Below are 13,292 nucleotides of genomic sequence, written 5' to 3'. Positions count from 1 at the left end.
GGGGGGATGTTCAGACTGTAACATCATCCTGCTGTCCCCTTGCTCAGATAAGTCAACGAGAGCCCTGGGCTTCTGTAAATAACAGCTTATTTGAGCACACATAGGGATGGACTCCATGCTACAGGTGTATAGAAGTAGTGTCACTTCAATTCTGGATAGCCCAGGAGGACGTCTGTCCTAGGGTCACATGCACTGGCAGACACACAGGATCTGGATTACGGGGGACACAAAGGACCAGCACTTTGTGGCTTGAGAAGCAGGCCACTAAGCAGCCCATGGCTTGTCTGTCTTCCTACCTGGAGAGGTTGGAAGGGTGACATGGGTCGGAGAAGATGGAGGAGTCTAGATTGAGAGCTAGGAAACCAGATCTGGCTGTGGGCTGTCTCATCGACTGTCAGAAAAAGAGGGCAAGTTACTTCCCAAGTAGGGAATTTGCCAAAATGTGAAGAGTACACTTGCCATCTATAGCGGCATTGTCCTCTGCTTGGTGCTGGCTCACCTCTGCAAGCACTGGCCTTCAGAGTCCGGCCAGCATCGCTCACCAGCAGGTGTGGTGCCTTAGAGATAAGGGAAGTAGGGTCTGTGGTTAGCGGCTGTTCTTCACGTCACATGGTTGGTCCTTATATAACAGGGAGGGATTTACATAATGCTTTTCATTTGAGTCCAATGTGATTATAGCTGGGAAGCTTGTTGTCTGAGCTGACAGGACACATTCAGAGCTGGGGGAGATGAGTCTTGCAGCTTGCACAGTCTTCGAGCTAAACTCAGGCCCAGCTCTTCCGTGGCCATGGGCCTTCTGTGGCGGTGGGCTTCCTATGGCCGTGGCCTTCCGTAACTGCGGGCTGTGTTTTTTTGCTCTTAGAGATCTGGTCCTCAGGCTGGGGCAATGACTCGGAGGACGAGAGTGTTTGCCTGGCAAACATGAGGGCCTGAGTTCAGATCTTCAGCAAGCACAGAAAAAGTTGGGGGTGGCTATATACAACCATAACCCCAGCACTGGTAGGGCAGAGACAGGAGAATTGCTGTGGGTTACTGCCTGCCAGTCCAGCTGGAAGAAAGGTGAGCTCAAAGTTGGATGAGAGACTTTGTTTCAAGGCACAAGCAGGAGAGCGATAGAGGATATCAGTGTCCCCATTGGGCCTCTGTATGCATACATGCACATAGGTGCACGTACCTGCATGCACACACACACACACACACACACACACACACACACACACCCCTCCTCCCAGGAATCCTACCCTTTTGGGACTCATGGCTGATTAGTTACCTCTTACCATTTGCCCCATTCCTTAGCTTTAGGGACCCTGCCCCCATCCTAAACACATCATTCCTGTACTTCCAATACAGGATATAGCCATGTACTCTCTACTTCCTCTTCCTATGAGGCTAAGAAAAGTCTCTCCTCCCAGACCCACTTCCCTTCTCTACAAGCATGGAAGAGAATCCCAAAGGCATTATTATTCTCCCAAGACACATGAGGTTACCTACGACCTATATCCTGGCAACAAATGGGTGGACGGATGAATGAGTAAGAAGCTGAGTGACAGAGAGAAAAATTTAGATCACAAATAAAAATAAATTTAAATCTTGTTAAAAAATAATTTAATCAAAGGCAATAACTCCTTCCCTTCCAGAATCTAACACTGTGTACATGTGTGGAATTATCTAAGAATGAATTTAATCAAGAAAAAAAAACAAACAACAAAGACTTTCAAATTCTGGATTATAATTCTAGTATGTTTTGGTATTGATTTTTATGCAATATATTTTAAAAGTTTGGAATTGTTCAAACCAAGTATTTAATACTTTATTTTAATTACCAATAAAATTACGCACATTTAGGCATACAAAAAATGAATTTAATTTAAAAAAAATTCCTGGGAAAACAAGATCGTGGATGGACGAAGGCTTAGAGTCGAGTCATACATGGAGGATGCCAGGAAAAGGAGATGTCACTCTTCTGGGCAGAGGGATCCCGTTCCTGGGGTAGAACTCTGCTAGAAGGTTCTTGTAGTAGCTTTAGGGGTGTAAGGTAGATGCCCAGGCCTGTAGAGGGCAGTAGAAATAAAAAACAAGAGCAGATCAAAGTGCTGCTGTAGAAAATGAATGATATCAGATTTGGAAAGAGTCCCCATGAGGGCTGAGAGAAAGAGAAAGCAAAGAAGCTGGGACAAACTAGAGGCTCAGGACAGAATGTTGGCAGGGAGGATGTGAGGATTCAGTTCAGAGTGGCCCAGGTACATCCAGATGGGAATATTTGCCAGCAGATGGAAACTGGCTACTAGAATCTGGGCAGGAAGTCAGGAGCGGAACGGGTTTGGCAGGTACTCCAGGCTTAGCCTGGCATCAGGCCGACCTAGACACCACTAAATAAGCAGCTCTTTTGGCGGCTTGTAAAAGAACTATGCAGAGCAGTGACTTCTTTGTTTTGTTGTTGTTGATCTTCTTTTTCCATCGTGTGTGTGTGTGTGTGTGTGTGTGTGTGTGTGTGTGTGTGTGTGTGTGTGCTTACACGTATGTGAGAGAATGTGAGTGTATGTGTGTGTGTGTTTGCATGTGTATGGGCAAATGTGTGTGTGGGTGGGTGCATGTGCCCGTGTATGTGCGAGTATGTAGAGAGCCAAGGTTGATGATGGGAATTGTCCCCAATCTTCTTTCTTAGTCACTGAAGCAGAATATTTCAATCAAGCCCGGAGCTTGTCTCTTATGGTTGGTCTTGTTAGCTAGCTTGCTCTGAAGATCCCTTGTTACTTCCTTCCGAGACAGAAATTACAGGGGGGCCACTATGACTACCTGATACGCATGTGGGGTTCTGTGGATCCAAGCTCTAGTTCTCTCGTATGCAGCAAGCTACCTATCGAGTCCCTATCCTTGGTGTTGCTAGCCCTGTCTTCTAGAATGCTGACCTATGGTGTCCATACACAGTTAGGTCTATTCTGCCTTTCAACAGTGTTCGGTCCTGTGCTGATCACACAGCTTCGGCTCTTCCTGAGTTGGCATGCATTGCTATCTTTTGCTTGTTAGATTTTTTTTTTTTTTTGAGACCAGATCTCACTATGTAGCCTGCCCCTTTAGCCTGAGATCATAGGTGTGTACAGGAAAGCCTGGCTTTGGCTGCCATCTTTATAGCAACCCTGCAATGTCTGTAGTGAGACCACTTTTACTATTTATAACTACAGAAAGCAGGGCATGGGGTCTCAGCAGACTGAGGCCTGCATGAAGTGGTTTCTATTTATAATTCATTCAGTGAATCATGGCGATTGGTGCCATTCAACAATCCTGTTACAGAAAACAGTATCTGCCAATGCTAAGGGATGATACTGGCTGGGGATATGGTCAGAGTTTCAATCAACTTTTTTGTGCTTTCTCTGGTAGGTTCAGGGGTGGGGCATCTTTCTCTAGCAATTATTCTCTCTGAGCTAGCTGCTCACTGGGCTGAATAAACATTATGCCTGCCTGGTGACCTTTTGCCTGGTGCTCAACATGCCCAGTGACAAGAGCATGTCACGCCATCCGCAGTGGCTTATTAAACAAAGGTCTGGAAGGATGCTCAGCGAGGATGAAGAGGGAAGAAGAGTACAGCTTTGTTTTCCTCATTGATTTCTCATTGTGGGGCTCTGACTATATCAGACAAGAAGGATCAAAGTGTGTTGTAGCGAGAAGCAACGTACGACTCTCAGTAGCTCAGAACAACAAAGTTTATGACTTGTTCTCAGTCCACCCGTCACAGGTTGCCTTGGGGCCTCTCTCCTTACTCACCGTGTCAGGATGATGGAGTATACCCATTGCTGTAACTGTTCTTTACCTTGTCAGAGAGAACAAAATAGGACTTTGGGACATTTTTCATTGGCTGTTAAGTGTTCCAGGCTTCTCGTATAGTTTCCACTCACAGCCCATGGGGCCTCTTCCAACTGCTGGGATCTGGGACACAACGTCTTATGCTCCAAAGGCCAAGGAGTGACAAGGAGGGATGATGCAGAGGCCCATGGTGCAGGCCAGTGCAGGTGGCCTGGTTAAGCTCCATTTGGTCTAGAAGGAATAAGATCCTTACATCATCCGTATCAGTGTGACAAGGGATACTGAAGAGGCAGGAGGGATAGTAAGTATTCCACAAGGGAATTGCTCCTGCGTGAAATCTCCTGGGGTTAAGGGGAGGAGCCTGCTCAGTGTTTTAGACACTCAGAGGTAGTTGGAAGAACAATGCAGAATACTAAAAGGATTTGCTAGCTTTTCTCCTCACCCCTAAAAGATGAACTGGCCTTTATTAAGCAGTTTCCTTCACACAGGGACTAGTGACAGATCCTCCCTGCTTGTCACAGCTTCTGCTATCAATGAAGTCCCAAAGAAAGAGGAGCTATGTGATTGATAGAGGGACACGAATTCTGAACTGTCATCGTTCAGAGGTTTGTCATTGGTCTTGGAGATAGGAATGGAGCTGTAATGGATGACTCAGGCCCAGAGTAGCTGTCTCTAAACATGTTAATTACTTGGCATAAGTGCTTGGAAGTGACGGCTACAAAATTTAGAGATGTGTATGGCAGAGCAGGGCTGGCGCGGTAGCTCCAAGAACGTGGGCTTTCTCTATGCATGGGAGGCAGCTGGGTGATGCCCTGCTGGGTACAGATAAAGTTGGTAAGGACAACTTTGAGGTCCTCTAAGGAGAAATGAGGAGACATGCCCCCCCCCCCGCACCACACAATTGAGATTCATAGGTGCAGGGTGTGCTTGGTTCACCCCCTGAAGTCATGACCCTGGAGGAGCAGTGCTTGTGTGTGAGTCCAAGCAACTGAAGTAACTTCACTCGCCACCAGATAACGAAGATGGCCCCCAATTACAAAATACGTTTCTCACATGTGTGCCTGTATGTGCATTTGTTTTTAATGTGCGAATACGTCCTCATCTTCCACAGGAGCCAGGCTGGTCAGGTAGCTCGTCTGTCTACAGTGAAAGGCTAAAGTCAAGTTCTGTACCCAAGCAGATTGTTCTGAAGCAGCTGTTGCCACCCACAGAGATCTCGGTCTGTAACCACAGACTGCATCTCACGGGCCACCTAGCTGTGCTGTAGACGTATGGGACAGGTCAGGCCAGTACATTTGGTCACATGTGTTGGGAGACATGCAAAGCACTTTGCAAAGGGAGACTGGAATAGGATAGACCCTGGCCGAGTCAGACCGTGGAGTGCTTGAGTATATACACGTATGTCGGCCGTGGGAGAGAACCCGTGTAGATAGATCATGGGACGGTCTCTAAGGCTGGGTCAGAAAGCATGCCATGGCAGGGTTCAGGTGAGATGACTCAGCAGGTAAAGACATTTGCCACCAAGCCTGATAACCTGAGTTCCATCTACGGAACCCACGTGGTGGAGGGAGAGAACTGTTTCCCACAAACCGTCTTCTGACCTGTGTGTATATACTATGGCACAGATGCAAGTGTGCACACACGCAAATGTAATATTCTTTTCCACCTTCGAGACAGCAGTCGGTGAATTGAAACTTAAGTATTTCTTTTCTTCTGTAAGTTTATGAAAGGGATCAGGTATGCGGATGAGTGGTGCAGGGGAGGATGGGCAGGGCTTCCTTTAGAAACAAGTTTGAGATGGCCCTTGAAAGACAGCGTTTGTTGGAGGACCAGAGCATTCGTGATGATGCACAGGCCATGCCCATGTGTGTTTGTGTGTGCATATGCATTCTGCCTGCATGAGTGTGTTTGTATAGCTTTCCTTATTCCAAGGGGTTGAATTTCCACCTTCTTGTCATCTTTAGCTTACAGTTTTCATTTATGTCACATGTACCCACCCAGAAGAGATGTCCCGCTTCCAGTTGGCTGCTCTTCCATCTGGCCCCTCTGAGTCTGAGCTCATCTCTCTCCTTTCACATAGAGGTGACCTGTCTTCACCATTGCTACTTGGCGTTACTCTCAGGGTCTTCTTGATCTGCCTATCGTCAGCCATTGCTGTTCTGTATTAGGAACTCCTGACCTTCCTGTATTGGGAATAAACACACCTATTAGCTAGAGAAGGGTACAGAGGAGCCGGAAACACAGGTGGCAGGTGATACAGAACACTACTAGCTTTTCCAGACAGCTCAGGTACTGGGTATCCTCCTCCCTTGTTCCCAGGCAAGGACAGAGGGCCTGTGTCCACTTGAGATTGGGTCTAAAACGCGGAGCATTTTCCAGATGTGGTCAGTCACAGGGAAGTGGCTGTGCTATAGGGTGGACCTTCGCCTGGGTGGCAGTGATGGGGCGTGCTTCCTCGCTCTGATCAGGCCTGTGTGTGTCTCCGCTCCCTCTCCAGCTGGTGCTGCCAGAGTACTCCATCCACAGCCTCTTCTGCATCATGTTCCTGTGTGCTCAGGAGTGGCTCACCCTGGGGCTGAACGTTCCCCTGCTTTTCTATCACTTCTGGAGGTAGGTCTGTCGGGGACTGGTCCTCCCTCCTTCACCTTTCCACCCAACCATGACAGCGTGCCAGGATAGATCAGCCACAAAGTGCCTGCCTTTTATCCCTTTTTTCTAAAAACCTTGTTATGAACACTCTGACCTGAGGACTTTAGAGAAGAAACAGGCTAGAGGTCACAGCCCATTATTGAGGAGCCCGAACTCAAGCGGAAGCTTGAAGGCAGAAACGACGGAAGACTGTTTCTTGCTGGCTTGCTGGCAGACTCATGTTCACTAACTTTCTTACATAATTCAGGGCCACCTGACCAGAGAATGGCACCACTTACCTACAGTGGGGTGGGTCCTCCTACATCAGAAAGCAGCCACGACAATCCCTCATAGACATGCCCATAGGTCAGTGTGATCTAGGTAGTTCCTCAGCTTAGGGTCCCCTGTGAGATGACTCTAGGTTATGTCAGACTGACAAACAAAGCCACCTAGAGCAAACTTACTCTTCCAGAGCTGGAAGTAAGTCCTCTTGACTCTGTTAATCAACCCCAACCCTGCAGGTAAGTGTGAAAAGCAGCTGCAACATTAGTCACTGTTTCCAACACATGGAAACAGCACTGAAGCCTCTTAGCTGATGAATGGGTAAAGAAAATGTATATCCATACCATGGAACATTATTGTACCACTCCCAATGATCATACATTATATGAGTCTGTTGATAGGAGATTTCCAGAATTTTCAAATCTATAGAGACTTAAAGTAAACTAGTACTTTACAAATGCTGAGGGGAAATAGGAAATGACTTCCAGTGGGTAATTTTTTTGAAGGTAAGGGTAATGAAAATGCTCTGAAGGTCGATAGTGGCGACAGATGTACAACTCTCTCTATATATACTAAAATGTACCGAATTGTATATACACATTAAAAGGGCAAACTTTATGATGTTTAAGTTTTCTCCCTTTTAAAAAAGCACCTACTAGTTGTGCCAGATTTCCTGGAACAGTTATGATGTTAAATATTCTCTTCCAAGACTGGGCTTTGGATCACATGGTATAGGTTTCCTGTAGGACTGATATGGTGCAGAAGTGGGAGACACCAGAGAAGTGGAGATTGTAGTTGTGTGAATCAATTTCCTTCTTGAACCCTTTAGTCCCAGAGCTCTGGAACCCCAAGCCAGTTGGTCCACCATTGCCACTTTCCCATAAAACACAGATTTGAATTGGCCACACCTAGAACAGTCCACTCTGTCGCTAAGAGAGGTATGGAGCACACGCTACTTGCTAGGCATTGAGGGGAACTCCTAGATGGAAATACGTATGAATCTTCATCCTAGGTCCAGCTTAGCAGCAGAAGGAATCGCATTCCTAGCAGACATCTGAGGACAATGTGTAGGAACGCAGGGAAAGAAACACTTAAGTTAGTCTGGAGAGTGCAGAGAAATCCAGAGAAGCATGCGTGAAGGTTCAGACATGAGGGAGCCCTTGGCAGCTCGGGGGACAATTTTATCTTTCCGCATAGTTGGAGAGGGGCTCTTGGAGGGCGCACTTGATGAGCAGCTGGAAATCTCATATGGGGAGTCCAAGAGGATTTGATGGAGAGCTCGGGGCCTGTAGGGGCTGGAAAGCCATGAGGAGTTCTGGAGGAGGAACATGGCTTTGCTTTAGAGCTCAGAAGCTGATCCTGGCAGAATGTGAAGGATGGACCAGCAGAGATGTGTCGAAGTCAAAATTGTAATTAGGAGCACAGCAGAGCTCCAGTTGAAGACATAAAGGAGCTGAGATAATGGAGTCAGGTCCTGGCCAGGGAAAGTTGGCACGGCCTGGATATCTCCAGTGCTGAAATTAAACCTCACATCACCACACCCAGCATTAACATGAGCTTTGGATGCTGGACCGAGGTCCTCCGCTTGCAGCAAGCACATCAGACTAAGCTAACACCCCTGGCCTGTCTGCCTCCTTTCTGTCAGGTCGATGCCATGGCATTTCTCTTGCAGACAGGTCTACCCTGGCATTCACTTTGCTTCAGTCAAACTGGCCTGGCCACCGCCTTTTAGTGGCTGTTTGGGAGACTGTTTGCACACATCACCTTACATCAGCATCACAATTTGCACCTCCATTTTCTGGCTGAGCCTAGGATGGGTTCGTGATGGATCCAGGGAAGGACAATCTGGTGAGCAGCAAGCAAAAGAGTCAGTCCTTTCCACCAAGCAGCCATTTGGTCACCCTGATGCTCTGCCTCCACTTAATGAGGTCACCTGGGAACAAAGCCACAGTGACAGCAAATAGGTTTGAAATCTGCTCTGGAGAAGAGGAGAGGTGAGTGGCCCAAGGGCTATGAGCTGGCAGTTATCATTGAATCTGGCTTCTGATGTCCTCTTAGCATAGTGTTGGTGACAGATACTGTCAAAGCAATTCTCTAAAGGGGAAGGACGAGGTGACTGAGATGCCAGCTCTGCAGGTATGTGCTATCATGGCAGCCTTCAGGTCAGGGCTGTGCCTGGTGCTTCTTCAGGATGGAGAACCACTACTATTCCAGGCCCGACAGGAGAGGCAGCTTGTACCCCTGCCTCCCAGGATCCTTTCCCACCATAACCAAAGAGCAACACTGGGCCATTCCAGCTGCACTGGGGTCTTGGGCTCCACAGGGAAGATATGTCCTGCAGATGTCGGTGGGACATGAACTAAGAGATGCAGACACGGACAGAGGCCCCATTTGTTGTATGAGCCCCCTGGGCCTTGGTTCGCAGCTGTGGAGTTGATGTGGCTGTGACCTTTGATGAGGATTCTTCCAATTACAGTTCTCTTTCCCAGCTTCCCCAGAGATGGTCAATGTTCTGTTTGCTTTTCTGGCCCCTCTATCAAACGACAACAGTTACTCCCATACCCTTTGAAATGACTCTGTAATGTCTCCACATGGTATTTAGGGATTTAAATGAGAGTCTGGGAGGGGGAAAGAGCCCAAGGCACTTAGTAGTCAAGGCAGAATGTAGACACTGAGGGGTGGTGATACAATTCTTCCACCATGTCTTGACCCAAAGGAAGCTCTTGATGCTTCCCAGGCTATCAGAGTCATCCTCAAGCACAACGGCGTTGTTTGGGCTCATAGTTTAAGGGAATACAGTCTGCCACAGTAAAGTCACAGTGGCTGGGACTCTTTCTGTGACAGCAAGAACTTGCAGTGTTATTTGTTACATCTTGGAAGATGGAAGCAGGGAGCTGGGACGGGAAGTGGGGCTGCCCTATAACTTTCTCTACTTCCTCCAGTGAAGCCCTACCTCCTAAAGTTTCCACACCCTCCACACACAGGACAACTAGTTTGGTACCAAGAGTGCCCACACATGAGCCTCTGGGGGAGAGTTCACATCCAGACCATAATACTGGGTGACTTGTTTCCTTCTGTCAGAGCCCTGTCATATGATACCAGGGGTCCGTTGGAGGACTTAAACACCCGCCGGAAGGTCGTGGCTGAGTTGCACTATGGCAATGGTTGGAATCTGACTTTGGCAGGAAGCACAGATTTTTCAGGGACAAGTCTGATGCTAGGGGCCTTGGCCTGACAGCATGGGAAGCCCCGAGCCTCAGAGACATCACTATCGTGTCCTCTTTCCTGCAGGTATTTCCATTGTCCAGCAGACAGCTCAGAACTAGCCTATGACCCACCAGTCGTCATGAACGCGGACACCTTGAGCTACTGCCAGAAGGAGGCCTGGTGTAAGCTAGCCTTCTACCTCCTGTCCTTCTTTTACTACCTGTACTGGTGAGTCCTGTCTCCTTCTGGCTTTGGTCTCAGCAGCAAAGGGAAGGTATTTCAGGCTGGTCTTGGAGAGGCAGCTTTTGGGGAGGTGGCCGTGATAGCAGATCCTGACCAGTTGAATCTGGTCCCACTTGTCTAACCTTGACTCAGGAGCAAGGGTTTCTGGGAAAGGAAGCTGCCTCTGCTCACATCGTAGTAACTCAGGGAAGCATCTAATAACATCTCTTAGGAGGCAGCGAAAGGGAAGGACTGTCAAGGGCTTCTTCCCAGCAGGGCTTCCTGCCGTTCAGAGCCCAGCAGCTCAGCCCATTGGGGTGTCAGTGAACCGAGGAGCCGGCCTCATTATCCTTTGCCCTCTGCTTGTTTGTGAAGGTTCTTGGGTACTGTAACAGTGGGCTTTCTCCCTCCAGTGGCAGTCACACCCCGCAGAGTGGCACATTGGATCATTAAGTGCTTAGGCTGCAATTCTTCTGTGTTTCATAACACCGTCCTAATTGAGCAAATCCTGCCGACTTTGCAGCTCCGCTTCCGGGTCCCTCTCTTCACCTCATCCCTTGAACACCCTAGCTCAGCAGAGTGCCACGAGCTGTCATCCTGTGGTCTGGACTCCTGAGGCTCCTCATTCTGGAAATATCTCCTGTACCCTTTTGTACTCATTTCTGGGGCCTTTTCCTGATCCCCTTGCTATCCTGTACCTCCTTTTGCAGGGTCATGGATGTCCCCAAATACCCCAGTGCTATCTCTGCAGAGGCAGAAGAGAGTGGGGGTGCTAACTTCACAGCCAACCCTGGGTTCAGATTGGGTGTAGCAGGCTGGGGAGTTACACTGCCCAACATTCCAAAACAAACTCCGTATACATTGCCACATTTATGAGAAACATTCTGTCCTTACCCACACATTTAAAAGGAGGAAGCTGGACCTGTGATGAGATGATAGAAACATTTCCCAAGGTCACAGATCGTGATCACACCAAGTACGACTCAAACTGAACTTCAAACTGAGTCCAGAACCCCTAGATGAGTCTTTATCAAAGTGAGGGACAGGGGATAGAGATGGTGCAGTTGGCTGATGTTAGGCCTTTCAGTAGGAATAGATCTACTATCCAGACTCCTACACTTGGCATGTGTGCTACACATCTCTGCTACACGTCTCAGCAACATGTGTTTGAGGTGGAACCTGACACTCTAGAAGGCTGGCTTGCTCCTGCTTCCACCCTCAATCTCCAAGGTCAGCAGATGGAGAGGCCCGGGAGGTGTAGCCTCATGGTTAACCTCAGCTGTGGGATTTGGGGAGTCAAAGAATTATTCTAGGGCTTTCTTCATTAAATCAAGGGTTACTCCAGCCTCAGGATTTTATCCTTCATGAAGGGTCTAGATGCTTCCTGCTCCAGGCTGTGGAAACCTGAGGGGTCTCTCCTGTGGAATGCTGTGTTTCTTCCTCTTCTAAATAGACAGAGTAGTAGACCGTAGTTCTGATGAACTCATTGGCCTTGTAGAGTTAGCCTGAAGACCTTGTCAGGCCACACGAATGCAGGTCTCCCTGCTTGCTTACTGTTCATCCCCCAAAGTAGGAGGTTTGGGAACCTATGCCAAGTAAAGATTCCCTTATGCTATTTGCCATGAAGACTGTGTTCATGCACCCACACTGGCATCGGTGACAGTGATCTTCATCCCGACCCTTGGAACTGACACATTCTGTAGCATCACCTGGGGACCCTTGGACACAGTCGTCATATGAGCATGTGCAGCAGTGGTGGTAGGAAGAATCTGCTGTGCCTTCACCCCATAGGCACCTGGCCCATGATGCAGTGTGGCTAGCCACAGTCATCATCCCAGTGAGTGCACTCCCAGGCATCCTGAGACAACACACCTTTCATGGGGGACACAGGATGCCATCCTAACAGACCAACATTTCTGCATTGTGTGTGTTGGTGTGTTTGGGGGGGTAGCAAAGCCTCAGTAGGTGAGTTGGAAACCATAGAGACAGGAATGGGGTGAAGCCATGGGCTCCAGCCTCGGAAGGGGACTGTTGAGAGCTGCAAGCTCCTGCTGACATATGTTTTCCCATTTCTGTCTGCATCCAGCATGATCTACACCTTAGTGAGCTCCTAACTCAGACCCTGCTGATGGAGAGGCCGAGGCTGGGAGCCACTGTGGCTGTGGCTGGAGAAGGACCAGATGGGGATGATGGAGACACCCAGCTTGGCAGAGACTGATTGGAAGGAACTGGAGTCACACGGCAGACAGAGCCATGCTACCGCGTCAGTTGTTGCTGTGTGTGTTGCTGCCTTCGCTGTTCACATTCCACATGGATGGCAGAGCCCCTCTGAGCACTGGGGGTGCCAACTTGTAGCTGACGAAACCCGCAACCTCTGGAGCTGCAGTTGCTGCTTCTCTTCATCCACTTCACTGAGTATCAGTGCCCTGCAAGTTCATGTGGACTCCCTGTCTGGGTGGCAGGAATGAGGCTGGAAGCTAGACGCCACCAACGAAGGGACAGAATGACTCGGGGCCAAGGCCAGGTCTTCAGAGATGATCGAGACCCTCAAGGATACTAAGGATACCAAGACTCTTTTTTTCCAGAGCTGTGGCCTCCAGCTTTGCTTATTGCAAGGCCCAAATCTGGGGTCTGCCCCAAGCCAGCTGCCATGTCATTTTAGGCTCTGTTTATGTCCAGGAGCCTAAGCAGTGACCTCCTGAGCTGGGTGTGGGGCAGCATGCTGGCAGCAAGTTATGTCCAGTGCAAACTGGGGAGGGGGGGTGTGAGAAAAATGGATTTTTAAAATGTTTGCAACATGTCCCAGGTGTGAATTCTTCACCATCCCCAAGATGTGTTCTGCCTCTGCAGCAACATTCCATCAGAGTCGTGACATGCCAATCAACTGGCTGGCATGAGCCAAAGCCAAAAAACAAACAAACAAACAAAAAAAAAAACCCCTCAAAACAGTGTGAAGCCCAGAAACAGAGAGCAGAGCTGCTCTGTATGTGGTATGGACAGCCAGAAAGCGAGACGACATAATTATCGCTTCAATTGATGCTGCACAGCCTTCGTGCTGCTCAGTTCAACGTGGGGACATCCGCTTATTTGAATTTTCCACTTGGCTTTTGCTCCTTTTTTGGGTGGGAGTTGTATAGGGGGTGTAAATAGTG

At 48.6% G+C, this 13,292-nt stretch overlaps 1 protein-coding gene across 1 annotated transcript in view; it reads left to right on the top strand.

Moving 5' to 3' along the window:
- Positions 1-12,931, top strand: part of Cnih3 (cornichon family AMPA receptor auxiliary protein 3) — a 100,388-nt gene extending 87,457 nt beyond the window's left edge. Inside the window, exons 6-8 of the mRNA XM_038309491.1 lie at positions 6,299-6,411; positions 10,003-10,146; positions 12,227-12,931. Coding sequence (XP_038165419.1) covers positions 6,299-6,411; positions 10,003-10,146; positions 12,227-12,254 — 285 coding nt within the window. The 3' untranslated portion in view covers positions 12,255-12,931. The remainder of the gene's footprint in view (positions 1-6,298; positions 6,412-10,002; positions 10,147-12,226) is intronic.
- The last annotated feature ends 361 nt before the right edge of the window (positions 12,932-13,292 follow it).

Source organism: Arvicola amphibius, chromosome 12 (genome assembly GCF_903992535.2).
Source record: "Arvicola amphibius chromosome 12, mArvAmp1.2, whole genome shotgun sequence".
NCBI classification, from domain to species: domain Eukaryota; kingdom Metazoa; phylum Chordata; class Mammalia; order Rodentia; family Cricetidae; genus Arvicola; species Arvicola amphibius.
The sequence above is the reverse complement of the archived record's forward strand: the minus strand, read 5'-3'. Positions and strand labels throughout refer to the sequence as shown.